Source organism: Abrus precatorius, unplaced genomic scaffold (assembly GCF_003935025.1).
Source record: "Abrus precatorius isolate BTA unplaced genomic scaffold, Abrus_2018 Scaffold4, whole genome shotgun sequence".
Lineage (NCBI taxonomy): Eukaryota > Viridiplantae > Streptophyta > Magnoliopsida > Fabales > Fabaceae > Abrus > Abrus precatorius.
The window spans coordinates 18,719,689-18,737,554 of record NW_020874384.1 but is presented as its reverse complement, the minus strand read 5'-3'; the positions used below and the strand labels follow the sequence as shown (position 1 = coordinate 18,737,554).

The 17,866-nt window shown below is 33.8% G+C and overlaps 2 protein-coding genes across 18 annotated transcripts; one reads left to right on the top strand and one right to left on the bottom strand.

Annotated features, from left to right (window-relative positions):
• Positions 1-407: 407 nt before the first annotated feature.
• Positions 408-9,424, bottom strand: LOC113865460 (transcription initiation factor TFIID subunit 4b-like). 17 transcript variants are annotated; one of them, XM_027500031.1, is made up of 18 exons: positions 9,245-9,418; positions 8,417-8,555; positions 8,213-8,318; positions 6,278-6,801; positions 6,065-6,160; positions 5,895-5,958; positions 5,401-5,819; positions 5,056-5,202; positions 3,742-3,860; positions 3,564-3,651; positions 3,330-3,465; positions 3,168-3,223; positions 3,035-3,091; positions 2,808-2,948; positions 2,599-2,664; positions 2,254-2,491; positions 1,558-1,731; positions 700-1,060 (listed from the first exon to the last, which is right to left on the bottom strand). In XM_027500031.1, the coding sequence occupies exons 2-17, from the start codon at positions 8,453-8,455 to the stop codon at positions 1,559-1,561; spliced, it is 2,469 nt and encodes an 822-aa protein (XP_027355832.1). In that variant the 5' UTR covers positions 8,456-8,555; positions 9,245-9,418; the 3' UTR covers positions 700-1,060; position 1,558. The 17 variants fall into 17 exon arrangements, 14 of the variants coding, with proteins under 14 accessions (XP_027355824.1, XP_027355828.1, XP_027355822.1 ...); XM_027500030.1 differs by having other exon boundaries at positions 2,230-2,491; positions 5,401-5,958; positions 6,278-6,480; positions 6,568-6,801; XM_027500029.1 differs by having other exon boundaries at positions 2,230-2,491; positions 9,245-9,411.
• Positions 9,425-14,093: 4,669 nt separating this feature from the next.
• Positions 14,094-16,631, top strand: LOC113866264 (QWRF motif-containing protein 2-like). Its single transcript, XM_027501142.1, has 6 exons — positions 14,094-14,744; positions 14,829-14,948; positions 15,097-15,213; positions 15,338-15,427; positions 16,304-16,435; positions 16,488-16,631. The coding sequence occupies exons 1-6, from the start codon at positions 14,094-14,096 to the stop codon at positions 16,629-16,631; spliced, it is 1,254 nt and encodes a 417-aa protein (XP_027356943.1).
• Positions 16,632-17,866: the final 1,235 nt, after the last annotated feature.

Sequence of the window (17,866 nt, the reverse complement as noted above, 5' to 3'; positions counted from 1 at the left end):
ATGGAGTTCAAGCATAAAAATAAATTAACTAATAACTGAAAACATATAAGAGACTTTGTGTTTTTAACACACTGCTCAACATTATCAACTTACCAACACATTTTGACATTGCCAATAGGCAATAGAATGCCACGCAATAAATCATCGGTCACAGTTGCAAACAGAATATACGCTTTGTCTTCGAATTGCGCCTCCCAACATTTACTTCACGTGAATCGATTGCCATCGACCCACAAGTCCCATTGTCGAACATGAGTATCATGAACACATATGCAATTAGAAGGTTCCTTCATGACGGAAAAAAAAAACTGTTCTTTCCTTCTATATATAGTAGAATATATCCTTGTTGACCCAAAAAAAAAAAAATTCTTTTGCCTTGTATTTTACTTGTGTGAGCAACAGGATGACAATAAATAGGATAAAATTTATAGTGAATTTGTTTGTAAAATACAAAAGAGATCATCTATCAGTAATTGAATTTATTTTCTCAATTCAAGAGAGAAATTTCTTTTTCTATCGCATTTTTTTACTAATCACAACACCCTTTTATTGTCACTTCCAAAATTTAACTTTTGAAATATATTAAATACAAAAGTTACATTTTAAAAGTGACAAAAAAAAGTATTATAGCTATCAAAAAAAGGGTGATAAAAAGAATCACCGTTCAAGAGGAGGCATTTGACAAGTTTGACTCTTCAAATGTACAGATCACAAATCACTCCCATTCAGAAATAAATCAAGTCCACTTTCGCAGTTTATAGTAGGAATGGTAGATACATACATTTACATGTCATTTTATATCTACACAATTTTGAAGTAAGTCCAACCTCTGCAAGTACACAATAATTCTGCTACCTATCCCTAAGGGCAGCGATGTGAACGATGACTGCTATAAAACAAGTATTTTCCGTCCGGTTGTGTCCTTCTAGGAGAAACTCCCATGTTTGATAAACCTTAAATGAGAAAAAATATATAATTGCAGGTCTCCTTCCATTGAACGTGTAGGGGGTCTTTTTCAAACTACTGTTGATATACATCCCGTTATCTACAGAAATTTGATCTGTACAATTAGAAGTTCAAGTGAATGCAGTGCATCATCGGTGCTAAATATTTGGACATTGAAATAGTACAACCCTATCTACAGTTTGATAGCTCTGTCAGTTAAACAGTTAACTTTAAGTGAGGTGGAGCCATATGTGCAGTGATTTTAAAGGAACAAGTCCTTGCCAAGAACCCTCAATCTTGTCCGGTGTGGAGTTTCAGTTTAAGTTCACTATTTCCAAATTACCCTATAGTGATTTGAATATAAAAAGAAGAATCTAGAGGCTGGACAAAAAATGGGCAATTCAGCTTTTGAGAAGGTGACTTGAATATAAGAGCAAACCCAACTACCGGTAAAATATCCAGGTTATATTAGTGTGGTGATATTAACAAATCTCAAGTCAATTCAGCAGATGACCAACTTGGACCTACTTATGTCAGTTGGTAAGCAAAAGATCATGATAAGCAAAGTGATGAAATCAGAAGCCCAACATCACCTAGGTATTTCATTTTTACCTTATTCAGTTGAGGTGTAAGAATGAATCCTCTCATATAATCGATAAATGAGTGATGATTTGGACATCTGAGGTTCCCTCTCCAAGACCGCAATCACGTCCTTCACAGAGATGCTTCGAGCTACACTAGATTGAGGTGCGGTGACATGATTTCTCCCAAATTTTCTAGCAGCCCCTGTTGGCATATAACATCAACAGGTAGAATGTCAACTAAAAAGTTGCACAGTTTAATCAGACAGTAGGTATGTACAAGCCAAACATTATTTGCTACCCGGTGAAGGTGGAGGTATACTGTTTTATTGAAGTTGAACTACGAATTTTACAACACTATTTTATGCATATCTGGATTAGCAGAATCAGTTTATCAACTAACTTAAAGTAGACAATAACAAAAATTAGGAACTTGGGGGAAAACATGCAACATTGTTTGTTCTCACTTGTCTAATTAAAAGAAGTTGGGAAGAGGGGGATATTCTACATTTAGTTAATTATGTTTACCAAAACATTTCCAACCAAAACAACGATATTGGCCAAGGCTTAGTTCTTCCCTTCTATGTGATATATCCTTGCAGTCCACCTATCTTCTTCTTCTATGTGAAAACTTTCCTCCCCTCTTGCTACCGAGTTACTTACTCAGTTGAAATGATACGTAAAAAACAGAGAAGAAACCCACCAGAAGTTGCAAGAGAAGTTGGACCTTTTTTCTCCTTTGCATGATTGTCTTTTGTACTCCTTCCTGATGTTGATGAAGATTTGCGACTCACATCTTTAGCTGGCTGAGAACCAGATGAAGTATCAATACCCCCTTCACGTTTCTGTCTGGCTTGCTCAGCCATAAGCTGCCACTTGGACAGCATGTCATCTCCCCCAACAGCAGCTCGGGCAGCAACATTTGCCGCATTTGTCCTCATCTTGTCATCCACTTCTTTGTTCACCTGCAGAATATGACCGGTCAAGGATAAGATTTCCCAGGTAGATACAGGTGAAATGTACTATCTAAGAAGATATAACACCTTTACCAAACACAAAAAAAGGATAGTACCTTTGTTGATTTAGTTCGTCCCTCATCCTTCTCTTTGTCACCATCAATTCCAGTATTACCTTCTACCTATACTTAAGAATAGCATTACAAGGTTTTAACTGATAAACACATAGGTCAGAGAAGTAATCATAAAAAAGTATATCCATGCAGGGACAAGGCTTATATTGTGTCAGAAAACTCAACACAGGATTCCAAGAAGTAGAACTCACATCATTCAGTTTCCGGAGCTTCTCAGTTTCTGCCTGTTTTTTCTCCCACTCTTCCCTTGCTTTCCTATTCATTGTCATGATTTGCTGTCGAACATCTGAGGTGACAACAGTCTGATGTCTTGTCTTCTCAAAATCAACCCGCTGGTAACGAAATTATTTAAAATAAGAAATTTTATACATAGATGAAAAAGACTATTTATACAAGCAGTTTAGAGAAAATAACTGACCTGTTTTGACATCCTAATCATGTTACTTATTATTCCACGCATTCTTTCCTCCACACACTGAACATTTACTTTAAGACATAAGATAACATACAATCGTACTGCAATAAAAATTGAATAATTGTTTGAATCTCACCAGTGACAAGCATCTCTCCAAATCATTACCCATACCCTTCAAGCCACATTCAGTTACTGCCACAGGTAACAACATAAAAAAGCCATGAGACTTTGTAGGACTAGTACATAGCCACATAATTATGAAGTATGGAAATAATAAAATGGCATAAATAGGACTAACTAATCTCAATCATTTTTCTCTGCAATGGAGCCTTCTGCAAAATCAGAGTTTCCTCTTCTTCTTGCACAACTCTTCGAGATGCTTCTGAAGCTCGACTGTCCTCCTTGGGCCCAGAAAATAATTGTTCTTCCTCCTCCTTTAAAAGAGAGAAACATAGAAAAGGAATCAGGTTTTAAATGAACAAGTACACATTTCCAACCTATATGATTAGTTCAACCTGATAAAGTATCATACCCTAAGATCAACTCCACTAACAGCAGTAACATCATTAAGTTGTTCAATGCTTTGCTCCAAAGATGCCCCAGACACTTTTTGTTTCTTACTGTAGGATAACAAGCAGATATGCACATATCAAAATCAGTGAGAACCCAGAAACAAGTGAATCATGAAACATAACAATACTACATATCACCTTGGAGGTGGAGGTGAAGAACCAAGTGCATCAAGTGGTTTCTTCTGGCCTGGAGAAGGCTTTTTCAGAGGTGTTCTTGCATTTATGCCAGAAGTGTTTGATGGAATCTGAGAGCTTAACTGACAAATACAAAAGGGTGCAAGAAAATTAGGTATCCCCAAGTATGAAGATATTATTAGAAACACAAGGCATGTTCTGTGTACAGACAGAACGATATCTTGGTGTTTAAGGGGGAAAAAATAACAAAAAAAATTAAATCAACATTTCATAATAGCAGAGTGCTTTGCAAACTGGAAGCCCAAGGATATAAAAAGGGAAACTAAACACATAATTGTACCCTTGTTACTCTTCATTGAACTTGCAAAATCTTAGATGTAAAAGGTACTGCATCAATTGGCAGTAGAAAACAAAGGTGGATCAAAGGTTAATATTTAATAGTATGCATCTCAAGGCAAGAGCAATTTTGCAAGCAATAATAATTTAGTTACAAAAGGTAAAATCTCAGAGCCAGCGCAATTGGTTGATGGGTTCTAGGGAGAATTCCAACAAAGAACATGAATTTTTAATGCTGCCTGCCAAGTAAAGGAGACATGGACATTATAATCAGCTAATATTACCTAAGAAATGCAAACGCAACCCTCATTATAGACCACACACCTATTAGTGCAAAATTAATACAGTATCACTAGAATAGATCTAATAAAGTTAACTGAAGTAACAATTTACTGATCCTAATACTCCTAAAAATTATGAACTACTAAGATAGGACTCTAAATATCACTCTTCATTACTGACAATAAGGAAAAATCATACTTATTCTGATTATTAGTTTTGATAACTTGGTTCTTTTTGTTTTTTGATAAAAAGAAGGAAGTTAGAGACAGAAAGAAAAGAAGCAAAGAGAAACAGAATAAGGAACCCTCCTAAACAAAAGAACAAAATAAAAAATCAATGTAACAAAGCTTCCCAATCCATCAAATATGCTGTAATAACTCTACCAAAACAAAAAGAAAAGAAGGGAATATATTGATTACTTTGATAATAAAGGTCAAATATCACAAAATGTTTCACAGAATTATAGTCTTAGAAAAAGGATTTTTCTATTAACAATATAAGTGACACTATTTCCTGAATACAAATCACTGAAAAACCAGTGTTCTGTATATTTTACAGTGAAGATGCATTCAATATATTATAGTCTAATATAGGATGCATCATGTGCATGAAAATAAAAACAACTTTGGACACTATTTGGCCCCCAATATATGTTCATTATATCTTAGACAAAAACAAGCATATTAGCTTCCAACTTACAGTGACACCCGGGTCAAGTTGAGATACAGAAGGGGAAGCAGAATTGAGCGGCAGCAAGCTAGCAGATGTTGAATGTGGCATATTTGTGGATGCTGGAAGGCCTCTTGAAAAATCCTCCTTTAGGGTGCCTTGATTGGCACTACTACCCTGTTCAATTTGTGCAGAATTAACAGAATGCAACCCATGCAATTTAGACAAATTATGCCTATGTTGATGCTCAGTAGAAAAAAGGTCATTAGGTTCCTTTTTAACATATGAAACTGATGAAAATGAGCCTGAATTTTGTTCTTTGTGTGCTGATGGTTGCCAAGAATTTGAAGGTTGCTGTGACACACTATTGCTTACCACAGGTGACACAGATCCACCTGGCATTCTCTTCGGATCATTGAAAGAATTTTGCTGTTCAAGTTTTACCATACCAATCAAACCCTGAGTTGCCCCACCTAATTGATTTGGACCAATGCTCTGATGTGGAATTTGCCTCATTTGTGAATCATGAGGTTGTGGTCTGAGAGAAGATGTGGAATTACTGGCTGAGCCTGAAAAAGGTTTGTAATTACTGCCACTACTACCATATGCTGAAGGGAAATGTAGATGCTGTTGCTGCTGCTTGTTAAGGCCTTGTATGTGAAGTGAGGATCTTTCAGTTTCTTGACCAACAGCATTAGAACTGGATGGTGGTAATTGGTTTGGTTGCACTCCTTGAGGTTCTACTTGAGATTCATTCTTCGCTTGGACAGTTGTAGAAGTATTATGAGATTGGTCTGCAGCAGCAGCAGCATTAGTACTTCTCTGATGCAGCTGTGCTAATGCATGGGGATCATTAAATTTTGGTGCACCTGAATTAACATTTGGCATCCTTACAGGATGCTGCTGCCCAGTAGGCCCTGAGTTTGATCTTGGCTACAACAGTATAAAAGGATGATTCTTAGGTTAACACAATGTTAATATTTAACTGAAATAAGAAAAAGCCATATCTAACACTACACAAACCATCTTCTCTACCCACCTGTAATTGCACTTGCGATAATGCCAATCTAAGCATCTGATCCCCTACAATACCTTTCATAAGGCGCACAAAATGATCTTTGGGTATTTCATCTTTCTGGAACAAATAGAAACGAAATTGACAAAACAAAAAGTTAGTAATATGGCGAAGCCTTACAAATTTAACACGAAGGAGGGAAAGGACATGGTAGTGAAATTGGTTTGATAAACCCACCTTCAATTTATTAAATAAAGTTTGAAGTTGCATGGCCCTGTCTTTGGCAAGCTGGGGAATCAATATAGGGAGCAACAGGCCAAATGGTACCTGTTTATTCCGATTGATCTGGCTGCTAGGCTGCTCATTCACTGTGGCCTGTTGATTACTCATCTGCTGCAGTTTTGCATACTGCGATTCATGGTTGGGATTATGCGTGTTAACTGCCTCTTGGTTAAAGACAGGATCTTTTTCAGAGTTCTGAACTCCAATTGTTCGTGAATTTTGGTTAGAAACTTGTACATTATGACCTTGGAGAGATTCATCTTGAGATTGTTTCTGAGATGAAGGGAGATTATTTGCATCCTGCGAAGCAACATTCTGTAGCTGTTCCACAAGAGGTCCTTGTTCCTTTAGCTCCATTTCAGATGAATGTTGCTCTTGCTGCTGTGCACTTTTAGGTTCTTGATTTTGGCAGTCAGTTTGGTTGTCCTGGCTAGAAGTTGGCCACTTAGGTAATGACTGACTCAATGAATTATTGCTTCCTTCAGACAAAAATGAAGGAATCATAATACACAAAGCATGTGCAACAAAGAATTTACCAAGCAAATACAATAATCACATGAATCAACAGTCAATATAATTTTCTTATGCTCCTAAGGTTCTGATTGTATTTTTAAACTGGACCCAATAATATCTCATTACTAATGAACAAGTTAATAGTTATTACTAATCAATTAGATACAAATTTTTCTTTTCAAATAGTAAATGAGAATTAGAAGGACAAATGTATTTGTTAAGATCCTATTGCAAGGTATGAGACTTAAGTCCTACATTGGATGAATGAAATCCTAGTGAGAGATTTATAAAGTTTTAGACTCTTCAACAACAACTAACTTTTGTGGTATGGTGCTCCAAGGTTCTTGTCACTTGTTATCAATGCTTACAACCATGTCTCTTAGTTGCAACCGAGTGACACAGGTGCTGACTTTGACATAACAGGTTTTTACCAAGATTCATCAAAGAACAAGTGCACACTGAAACTATGTGGGCATTGAGATTGTGAAGCATGGTGGGATGTTGGGATCTAATTCAAAGTATAAAATTTGAGTCTCACATTCAAAGTATGAGATCTTAATGTATGGCTCATAAAGTCTAGAGCTCTTCAACTACAACAGCTAGCTTTTGTGATGAGGTTTTCCATAGTTCTTTTTGGTAATAAACAATAGCATTAAGACTTCAAGAGATTGATTGTTAGCAAGAAAACTAATTAAATAACAAAAGATGATAATCAATCTGCTATCCACATCAATTTGCAAACAAAAGCAAAAACTGCATTTTCACAAGGCAGCTTGGAATGTTATCAGTAACAAGAGTAACATTTTTATGGTTCAAGTGGGGTTTTGGATGGACCATAGAGTTTTTGTCAACATTCTAGGGAAAAACGTTTCTTGGAATGCTATAATAACTGCCTTTGCACAAGGCAGCTTGCTAGAGAAGGCATGCTTACTTTCATTTGAGGAAAGGGTAAGTGAGATGAAAAAAGTGAAACCAAATGTTATCACTATGATTAGTTCTCATTCAGCTTCTGCCAAGAAGTTAGATTTGGAATTTTGAAGGTGGTTTGTTCATTATACATTGGAAGGGATGAAACTTGAGGCACAGTACATTAACTTGCCATCAACAGAACAAACAAAATACTCACATTGGTTTAAGAAATGGCAAATTTTAATAGCATAACAACAAAAAATCAAAGGGACCAGAATAAGAGAAAAAGAGAGAGATACCTTTAAAGGCATAAAAGGGCAACCTAATACCTGAGTCTAAGGAGAGTAAGATGTATGCAGCCTGACCCTACAAGCAGAAAGGTTGTTTCCAGTATTTGACCACATGACCTCATGCCCTCAAATACTGTTAAATGCATGAGCTCAGAAAATAAAGTAAATTGATGGATACCTGTGTCTGAACCAGAAAGCTGAGAAGTAGAAGCATCTCCTCCTATGTCTCTATTTAATGCAGCCTGGAATGCTTCCACATCGGCCCCTGAGTGCATAGTTTCATCCTGGGGACATCCAAACACAGTGATAGGATATGTTAAGCCCCAATTCAGTAACAGCAGATGCTTTTTGAAAAGAAAGTATAGAGAAGGGAAGAGAAAACCTCGTCATCTTCAAGAAGCTTCACTATAGATGGGTCCATAGCAATTTTACGCACAGCTGTCTTGGTTGTTCTTTTTAACCAATAGCACTTAAGAAATTTCCTTTACACAATGCTTAGTTAATACAGGAAGCAGCTGAACCTAAACAGTGTGATCAACATATGCATCAGGATATATGCATGTTGTTCATTGTTTTACTACAAAATTTAGAATCACACGATTTCAATTCATTTCACTGCAACATGCGGGGCTCTATATATTTATATTAGGGTGTTGAACAAGGCTGTCTTAGGTGTCTATGGCCTAGAACCAAGCCCAGCGAAACTTAAGCACGTTGTTTAGCTTAGAAGTGCCCATGGACCAATGGTTTAAAAAATGTAAGGAATACATGCAGGGAGAAAGAAAGAAACTAAATTGCTATCATCCATTAACAAGGTATTCTGCTTATGGCATAAAGTTTAATAAGATTATAAGACGATAACTTTAGCCATTCAATTTTTGGAACAACCTAGTCTGTGCTGACAGGAGACTTTAATCATATCTTATTAACGCTGCTTGTAGCCACATACCCAGCAATTTTCTTTACTAAAATAAATAAATAGGTAAAATAAACTTTACCAATAAAGAAAATGAAGAATGGCACTAAAAGAAGTCTCTAGTTATAAGGATGATAAACAGTGCATAATAGATATATAAAACTTGAAACAAACCAAATCTATCTAAGTAGTGAGGACTAGAGACACCTTCCAACCAGAAAGGTATCACTGAAGAGACTTGAGCTAGAACTAATCAAACATGTGGGGCATGCGAGCAAAATAAGAGAGACTAACCTTGGAAATTAGCTAATTGGGGACGAAAACAAGTATTCAAATTCAACTTATTGATTTCTGAAGAACAATTCAGGAAACAGTCACCGGCTTCTGACAAGAACACCGCGTGTGAGATGAATGGGTAGGTCCTTGCTAGTCGCTGCAAACTGATAGATTTCAAACCCCATAACTCTTGATCTGGCTCTCTATTCCCCATTTTTATATAAAATATAATAAAAAATATTATCAAGTATTAGGCCCATATTGCATGGACCAATGCCACCCAGTCCAGCAAAAAATTGGATTGGGCTTGTGGTTTGGGCATGGAGTTCGGAATTTTAGCTTCAATCTTGGAAAATGGGCCCTAGGTGTGATATAGCATTAAAAAATCTCTAACAAAAGGTTAAGAATTGGGATTTGTATTGTGTGGTGACCAAAAATAATAATAACAATTGAGATATTTAGAAGAATGATCATACTTAATCTCTAAAAAAAAAATTCAATCTCTTCTCCTATTTCCCATCCATAAACTACCAATAAAATGACAATCAAATACATGATAACATAATAGTCATTTAATTAATATTTTGTTCTGTTTTTAATATTTCACAATGAAATTATATTTTTTTAATATTTAATAAATTTAAATAATTTTTATTAAACATCACTCATGGAAAATTTGTTGTTGTCTTTTTTAAAATTATATAACTATCTATATAAAATTTTATATATAATCAATTATAATAAACTTTCTTTAAATATAATTTAAAGGTAATAATTATAAATTAATGAAAAATTTAATTATTAAATTATAAAAAACATTATAATTAATTTCAATAAATATTTATTAAATATAATTTATAATTAATATGTTATTTTTGTTTGTAACATGTACCAACATTTATTCTAATCATCCATATCACTAATCAATCAAATGAATTTAAATATTTTAAATCTTAATAATTATAATATTTGTTATAAATATGTACAGTAATAAATATGTAGAATGTAATCTTTTTTATACATCAAATAAGAAAAAACACAATAAGAAGTTTGAGTATTGACATGACAATTACTGTTTTTTATGCATCATTATCATTATTGTTCTGTATTACTTTTTTAACTGATAAATGGAGTCATTAGCATATTGGGCTGCAAAGATTTTGACGAATAAAAAAATATAAAAGAGGACGAAAGAAAGAAAGATCATATATTATTAATAAAGAAGATAAATAACAAATTGAAGTCAAATGTCATTCAAAACCTACATTGAGCCTTGGATTCAGGAAAATGTTAAAAAAAAAAAATTGAATACATTGACATTGGTTTCATGATATCTACGGGTTGTATTGATTTGTTTTTTAACACATTAAAATTGCATAATTAGATAAAAATTCATCCAATGGTTAAATATTTTTATGAATTAAATCTCATGTTTCTAAAATATTTTTTTTATACAGAATTTATATTGAGCTAGAAGAATTTTCAATCCTTTCTTAGTTTATAAAACAATATAACGCAACATACAACTGTTAATAAATGTTGATCTGGATCATTACAATCTAACTTAAGAGAGAATAGCTATTCTTGGCTTCTATTAATGCTTATTACAAAGCATAATGTCAAAAAAAGTTGGCTTTTTTTGTGACTTGAAAGACAATAAAAAATGGACTATGATGAACAGGTGTTTGTTGACATTAAACCGGGATATGCTAGAAGGGCAGCGTATATGTAATTTGCCAATTGCTTTATCTCCAGTGAGATTTCAGTTGTTGATTTAGAGTTTGCACAGTAGCTGGAGAGTAAAAATTATATAATAAAATTCATTAAATAAATATTTATCCAAACACATCCTGTGATAGGAGCAGCTTTAATTCTGTATCTTAATGGGTTTGGTACCTTGATTTCACTAAAATTGTAATGCGGCGTGTAGAACAACTTGTCTTCAGAATGTAACTTTATTTAGGATTAACAAAAAAAGTAAGATAGCAGAAATAAAGTTGCTCAAACACACAATATTCTTCCGACTAAGTTATACAACTCATGGCAATGGGACCTAGCCAGGCATCATTCGAGACGCCCCAAGAACCTTTCAATGTGAGGGAACATGCTTATGTTCGCAGACATTATCTAAATAAGAAACTCAAATTAGAAGATTCTTTTACTGTAATGACAAGAGTTTGGTTTTAACTGGTCATCAAGTTAATGATAAGTCTTTTAAGTGGTCCTCTTAACCAACAACCCCACTCACATACTTTCCCTCGTGATGTTATTCTCCTTTTCTTATGGAGTGCTCGACCTTTGAGTAAGTCACTTCAGTTTCCTTTAGAAATTATACTCATTCATATGCTTCCCATGTTTTGAACTTCTAAGCAAACAGTTGGGGAAATGGCAATGTAAATACCTTTTTTCAGTTACTATTGTTTTTATTATCTATGCTTCATGAACGCATTGACTAAACAGCATCGGAGATAACAGTACTTGATGTCACTTGGTCGAAACGACGGTTCCATAATTTGTCAGTTAATAACAAATTACTAAACAATTCTATCATTTGTAGATAATATCATATTGCATCTCTTGTTTTTAATTTATTATGTATATATTTAAAATATATATATTCCAAAATTAAAAAATATAACTTTATTTTGCATTGCTAAATATCCACGTAAAGAAAGCGTTTGTGTCAGTAGGAAAAGCATGGATGTGTCAGTTGGGCGCTCAAAGTGGCTTTAATCTTATGATATGTTGTCCTTGTCCAGCCTTGTAAAACCATTGGCATTTTCTTATATTTTACCCAAAAATAAAGGTGCTTTTGGGTTAAATTAGGTGAACTTCCGATTATACACTATCATCAAGCTAAGCGAATCATAACCAATGAGCCTTATTCGGATCTCTTCAATTCTGATGGAAATTTAACCTTTATCGTTTCATGTTTACTTAAGTGGTTTTTTTTTATTATAAATTATTTATTTACTTTGGTTATTGAAATATGCAATATTATTTAATCAAAATTAAGTAAATAAGTGATAATTTCTTATATTAAATAACCCGTAATAATCCAATTTTATATACAAAATAATCTTATTTTATAATATTTAAAAAAATAATCTTCTTCTAATTTTTAGAAATTCAAATAATTATGTTCTTACCTCGTCTTTTGCACCTTTTTTTTTTATAGTATTCTCTTTTTTTATTCTTTTATTTTGACCACTGTTGTAACGACGTTTATGGTGCAAATCTTTTTTCATTTTGAATTTTTCTGTCTAAACTGTTAGATTCAAGCCTTGCACCTAAAGATTTTGGCAAAACTTCAAAACAAATTTGATAAAAAAAGTAGACTTAGTAAGGACTGGAGACAATAAGGTATGAAAAGAGATGTGAAGTTAGGGTGTTTCAAAAGAGAGAAATATGAAATCGAGGGATGAGATTTGGATTGATAGATCTTCAACTTGTTAAGTTATATTTAAAAAATATATATGAAGTTTTGGGTCAGACAAAAATTGTCCACTATTATTATCTGTGTTACATAAACTATCACTGTATTATTTAGTTTTAATGTTTCTTAATGACAAAAACTAACACATTTGTTAATTTAAGAAACTAAAAATTTATATTTAGTCAAATTGCATATTTTAGATATTAAAGTGAAATTTTATTATTTTTTTAAGATAAAAAAAGTTTCTCATAGCTTCTTATAATGCTTCAGTGAACTTGATGGGTAATTACACATACTATTAACTAGTATTTTTATAATATTTAAAAAAATAAAATATATTTAATATCTTAAAAATGTATATTTTTAAATAAATGAGAAAATTAAAAAATATATTATAGAAATATTTATACTTGTTTTTTAAATAACATTAAAGCAATAATGACTTTTTACTAGGTATATAGGTCAGCAGATGTTAAATATATTCTTTGAAATATTTTTAATGACTTATGAATACTGTCGCATTTTTTAATGTATTTCGCTTTTGCATCCGATTAAACCAGACAATAAGTAAATCTCTAAGTTTAATGCTTACACTATTCAAAATTTGCACAGTAAATCGTGAAATTATAATAATATAAATTTTTTAATCTATAACAATTTATTTAATATTGTTTATACAGTGATTTGTGTAATATTAACAGAAATAACACATTTGATAATATAATAATTACTCAAACATATTTTTATTCTTTATAAATATGATTAAATTTAATTGCAATGTTTAAATTTTTTATTAGTTTTAATCTTTATATAATTTACCTTAAATAATATTAGTTGTTAATTTTAGTCGTCTAAATTTAGTCATATTTATAAAAATAAGATAATATTTTATCTTATAATAATTTATGTAATATTCATTTTTATATGGATCCAATATATTAAATAATATGCAAATATAAGACCAGATTAGTAATAAGGAATTTGCACATGGACCTAAACATTTTTTTTACTAAAAACTACATTAAAATACATAAAAACTATTTAAAGTGTATCTATTTTTATATATTTTTAATAAAATATTTTTATTTTAAGTAAAGCAACATTTTTTTTTGTGGTTGCAAACGTAGAGCAACGTTTGCTTTTGCTATTTGGCATTTACCAATTACCATTGAGAAAAAGAAGAAGGAAAGATGAACAGTCAACGTAGACCAAAGCTCTGACGTGTAAATCCGTATAGAATTACCGAACACCCACCGTCGGCGGCACACTTTCCTTGCCCCACACTTCAATAACCTTGATACGACGGTTACGCTCCAAAATCTGGGTTTCCACCAGCGTAACTGTCAAAACATCCTTCCCATCACATTTTCAATAATTTTTCCTTAGCTTTTTCTATGTAACCAGAAGAAGCTTCACGGTATCACAAGCACAATGGTAGCTGTAATTTCCACCCCCTCACAACCCGAAAACAGTTTCACACCTCGCACGCCCAAACCGCGACAAGCCACGTCATCATCATGCCATTCGCCGTTGAGCTCCAAAAGATCAGAGTCGGTGGAGCGAAACCGACCTCGCAGTGGCGCCACCGAAATGACACCGTCTGGAAAGATGCTCTTGACTTCCACCACAACTAGGAGCTTGTCCGTGTCGTTTCAGGGCGAGTCGTTCTGGATCACCGTTAGCAAATCCAAACCAATCAACGCTCCACCACCTAAACTCGCCGTGCCGAGAAAATCACCGTTCGATACTTCTTCGTCTCCACGAGCAGTTCTCAATAGCCGTGGCCAAGTTTCATTTTCACGTCCTCCATCACCGAACAAACTTCCCACAGTAGCATCTTCTTCTAGAGGCGTGAGCCCCTCTCGACTCAGAAATGGAGCGTCACCTACTCTCAATAATGCTTCAACCAGCAACCAACCTTCTATTTTGAGTTTTGCTGTTGATGTTAAGAGAGGGAGAATAGGAGAGAACCGAATTGTTGATGGACATTCGTTGAGACTTTTGTATAACAGACTCTTGCAATGGCGTTTTGTAAATGCCAGAGCAGATACTGACCTCTCTCTACAGAAATTCAATGCAGAGGTATGGTTTTATTTTTATTTTAATTAATATTAAAATTAAATACAAATTTCGATGTCTGAATTTTTTTTCCCTATGATGTAACAGAATTGTCTCTATGATGCTTCGGCGTCTACCTGTAAACTACGAGAATCTGTTTGTGCCAAAAGAAGAGAGTTACAATTGCTGAAGCTACAGTTTAAGCTGACTTCCATCCTCAGGGAGCAAGTAAGATCTATCGTTACCCGCTGCCGAAATTGCTTATACATTTTTTTTAGCTTGATTCGATTTCAAATTCCATAGTCCATTACTCTGTCCATTAAATTCCACTTGGTTAATTCTTCTCAATTTTTGAAACTTTTTTTTTTCTCTGTAGATGATGTATTTGGAAGATTGGGGTACTTTGGATTCGGTGTATAGTGGTTCACTTTCAGGAGCGATTCAAGCACTGAAGGCTAGCACTTTCCGGCTTCCTGTTGTTGATGTGGCAAAGGTTTTTTTCGCTTTTGCTTCTTGTTTATTCTTTTATTCCTTTCATAATAGATAGTGTTATACTGGTTTAGTTGGTATTAGCTTAGCATATTTTGGGATTAATATGAAAAAAAAGCTTTTGTCAGGCTCATGGGCTGAAAGTGAAGGATGCGATTTGTTCAGCGGTGGATGTAATGCGGGCAATGGCAACCTCCTTATGCTTATTGTCACCAAAGGTACATATTCCTTTTCACCAAAGTGATTTTTGGGGTCTTTGATGTTAATTATTGGTTGAAATTATGAATGTAGATAAGTTTTATTGAATTTATTAATAATTTAAATTACTTGGATATCCTGGCCTCTGATTCTGATTATGCGGGTAAAATATTATTTGTTATATACTTGTAGTCCAACACTATCAGCAGGACAGAAGATAAAAAAGACTTTTCTTGTTATTCTTTGCTTCTCTCATTTACTTCGTCACTTAAAATAATAATTTAACAGTGCCTAATTCCCTATCATACGCGGTGAGCAACTTTCGGAGAGAAGACTTCAAATTGTTACCAAATGCCATTTTGAGTGATCCAAAAGGAGGGTTTGAGTATAGACTCCAACAAATGAGCTGTTGCCAATACAACCCATATGCTTCATCTTCTCCTTCCCCATTAGGATAATCCTGTCATTTTTCTATATATATATATATATAACATCCTAAAATACTATACTTTTAGCATCCCCATAAACCAGGTCGTAGCTGCAAATTGCCGAAGCTCTTCTTTACAAATTATGCGGGTGGAGATTGGAATCAAAATTTTGCTTAATTTACCATCCTTACAGTTCCAGCTTCTGATTTTCCTTTTATGCTTTTGTTCTGTTATTTGTAAACACGTTACCACCTGCTCAAAAGTTGTACTTTGTCTACATGTATCTGTATCTCTCCCCATTTCCTTCCCCTTCTAAATTTGACTTGTATTTTTTACAACTTCACCACTCTGTCAGTTCTGGATTCATTTTTTGGGAGAAAGAATGGAACCCTCATCCTTGTTGTTTGACTGTGCAACCCTGTCCTCCATGTTTGCGTCATTTAAACTTCATTATGTTTATGATTTGAGATTCGTGTCAGAGCTACGACTAAGTTCTGGTTTCAAAATCTTGTTAAACTTGAATTAAGATATTTTGAGTATTTACCATCAAAAGGGTTAGACATTGGCAACATTGTGATGCCTTGGGCCTTGTGGCTTTCAGTACGGTTCTATTGACGTGTCAAAATTTATGAAATGCACTTGCAATTGATAGGTTGGACATGTAAATTCATTGGTGGTTGAAGTTGCCAACTTGAGTGCAAAGGAGCATGTTTTGCTTGATGAATGCAAAGACCTTCTATCAAAGGTCAAAGCCATGCAGGTAAATTTTGTATCTAAAAGAGGCAGTGAAGCTTAAAGTACTTCTGCTCATTTTTATTAGATGAATACATGAAGTTATAGGACTTGTTATTCCTTTACTCAACTGTATGCCTGCAAGCTCATCAGCAAAACTTTTACACGAGCAGGTCAGAGAATGTAGCCTGAGAACGCATCTTTCGCAACAAAAATGCTTACCTGAAGCTCAACGATGAAAGTAACAAGCATATATAACTGTATGTATATGACCGGCCCTACTTTCACTGCTAACGCATCATATCATAAGTTATGGTGTTACTTGCTAACAGGTGCGCTTATTTTGGCCTTGCGACATTCCTGCATGATGATGATTGATCATATTAGTAGTCAAGATTGGAAGTTCTCGTTTTAAAATGCAAGTTTTTTTTTTTTTTCGGTTTTTTCGAAAAGTGCCAAATGATGTATATAAACTGTGTAGCATGTTATATTTTAGTTGAATCATTTGTATTTGTTAGCTCATAAATTGTATAACTATGTCGCGGTTATTAAGGTATCTGGTTCGTTTCCTTTCTTTTCTTATTATAAGGACGGTTGGTATGCATCCCATGGTAAACTACCCACACTATTCACACGTAATATAACATTCACTCTCCCAATGAATTTTTTGTTTTTCATAACGTGGATGTTTGATTATGTATGACTGGTTATGAATCCAAACATAAATTCAAACACTACTAATTGTCATGTTTACTAATTTCTTAACATTAATTGAAACACGCACAACAAAGGTAAATCCTAAGTGATTGATTACTTACTGGTCAGTGGGGAATTGCGAAAGCAAAGGTGACGCAAGTTTTCCAAGGGCTACGGCATTGTCATTCTACTAAGCGCTCCAGAAAAGAGTGTGGAATCGATTCAAGTAGGAGAGAAAAAAAAATAAGAATGTTATAAATGATGTGATAAGAAAAAAAAAGATTAAAAAAAAAAAGCAAATGTAAATAATATGTAAGAGAAGATGAATGTGAGGATATTTTGTTCCAAAAAGTATATTTCTCTCTCTCTCTTGTTTCTACTTTATTCACCTAAACAATAAGCTGAATGACTAACATTATTCTTTACTTTTCGTCTTTGTCTTTGTTATAAAAATTATTTACTTTTTACAATTGTATTACTCTAAAATAGAGAGACGGATATTTTGAAGTTCTGCTCTTTTGTTTTTTTGGTCAATAAGTTTTCTCAAGACAGGGCTTAGTGAACAAAAATTAGTGGGTGCTCTATCTTCTTTTTTTCACGGCG

Coding starts and splice junctions, on each gene's coding strand:
- LOC113865460 (XM_027500018.1), bottom strand. CDS start 8,455: ATGGACCCATCTATAGTGAAGCTTCTTGAAGATGACGAG. Junction 3,092..3,167: donor TGGAGAGATGCTTGTCACTG/GTGAGATTCAAA, acceptor GTAAATGTTCAG/TGTGTGGAGGAAAGAATGCG. Junction 2,949..3,034: donor TGATTAGGATGTCAAAACAG/GTCAGTTATTTT, acceptor TTTCGTTACCAG/CGGGTTGATTTTGAGAAGAC.
- LOC113866264 (XM_027501142.1), top strand. CDS start 14,094: ATGGTAGCTGTAATTTCCACCCCCTCACAACCCGAAAACAGTTTCACA. Junction 14,745..14,828: donor TACAGAAATTCAATGCAGAG/GTATGGTTTTAT, acceptor ATGATGTAACAG/AATTGTCTCTATGATGCTTC. Junction 16,436..16,487: donor CTTGGGCCTTGTGGCTTTCA/GTACGGTTCTAT, acceptor TGCAATTGATAG/GTTGGACATGTAAATTCATT.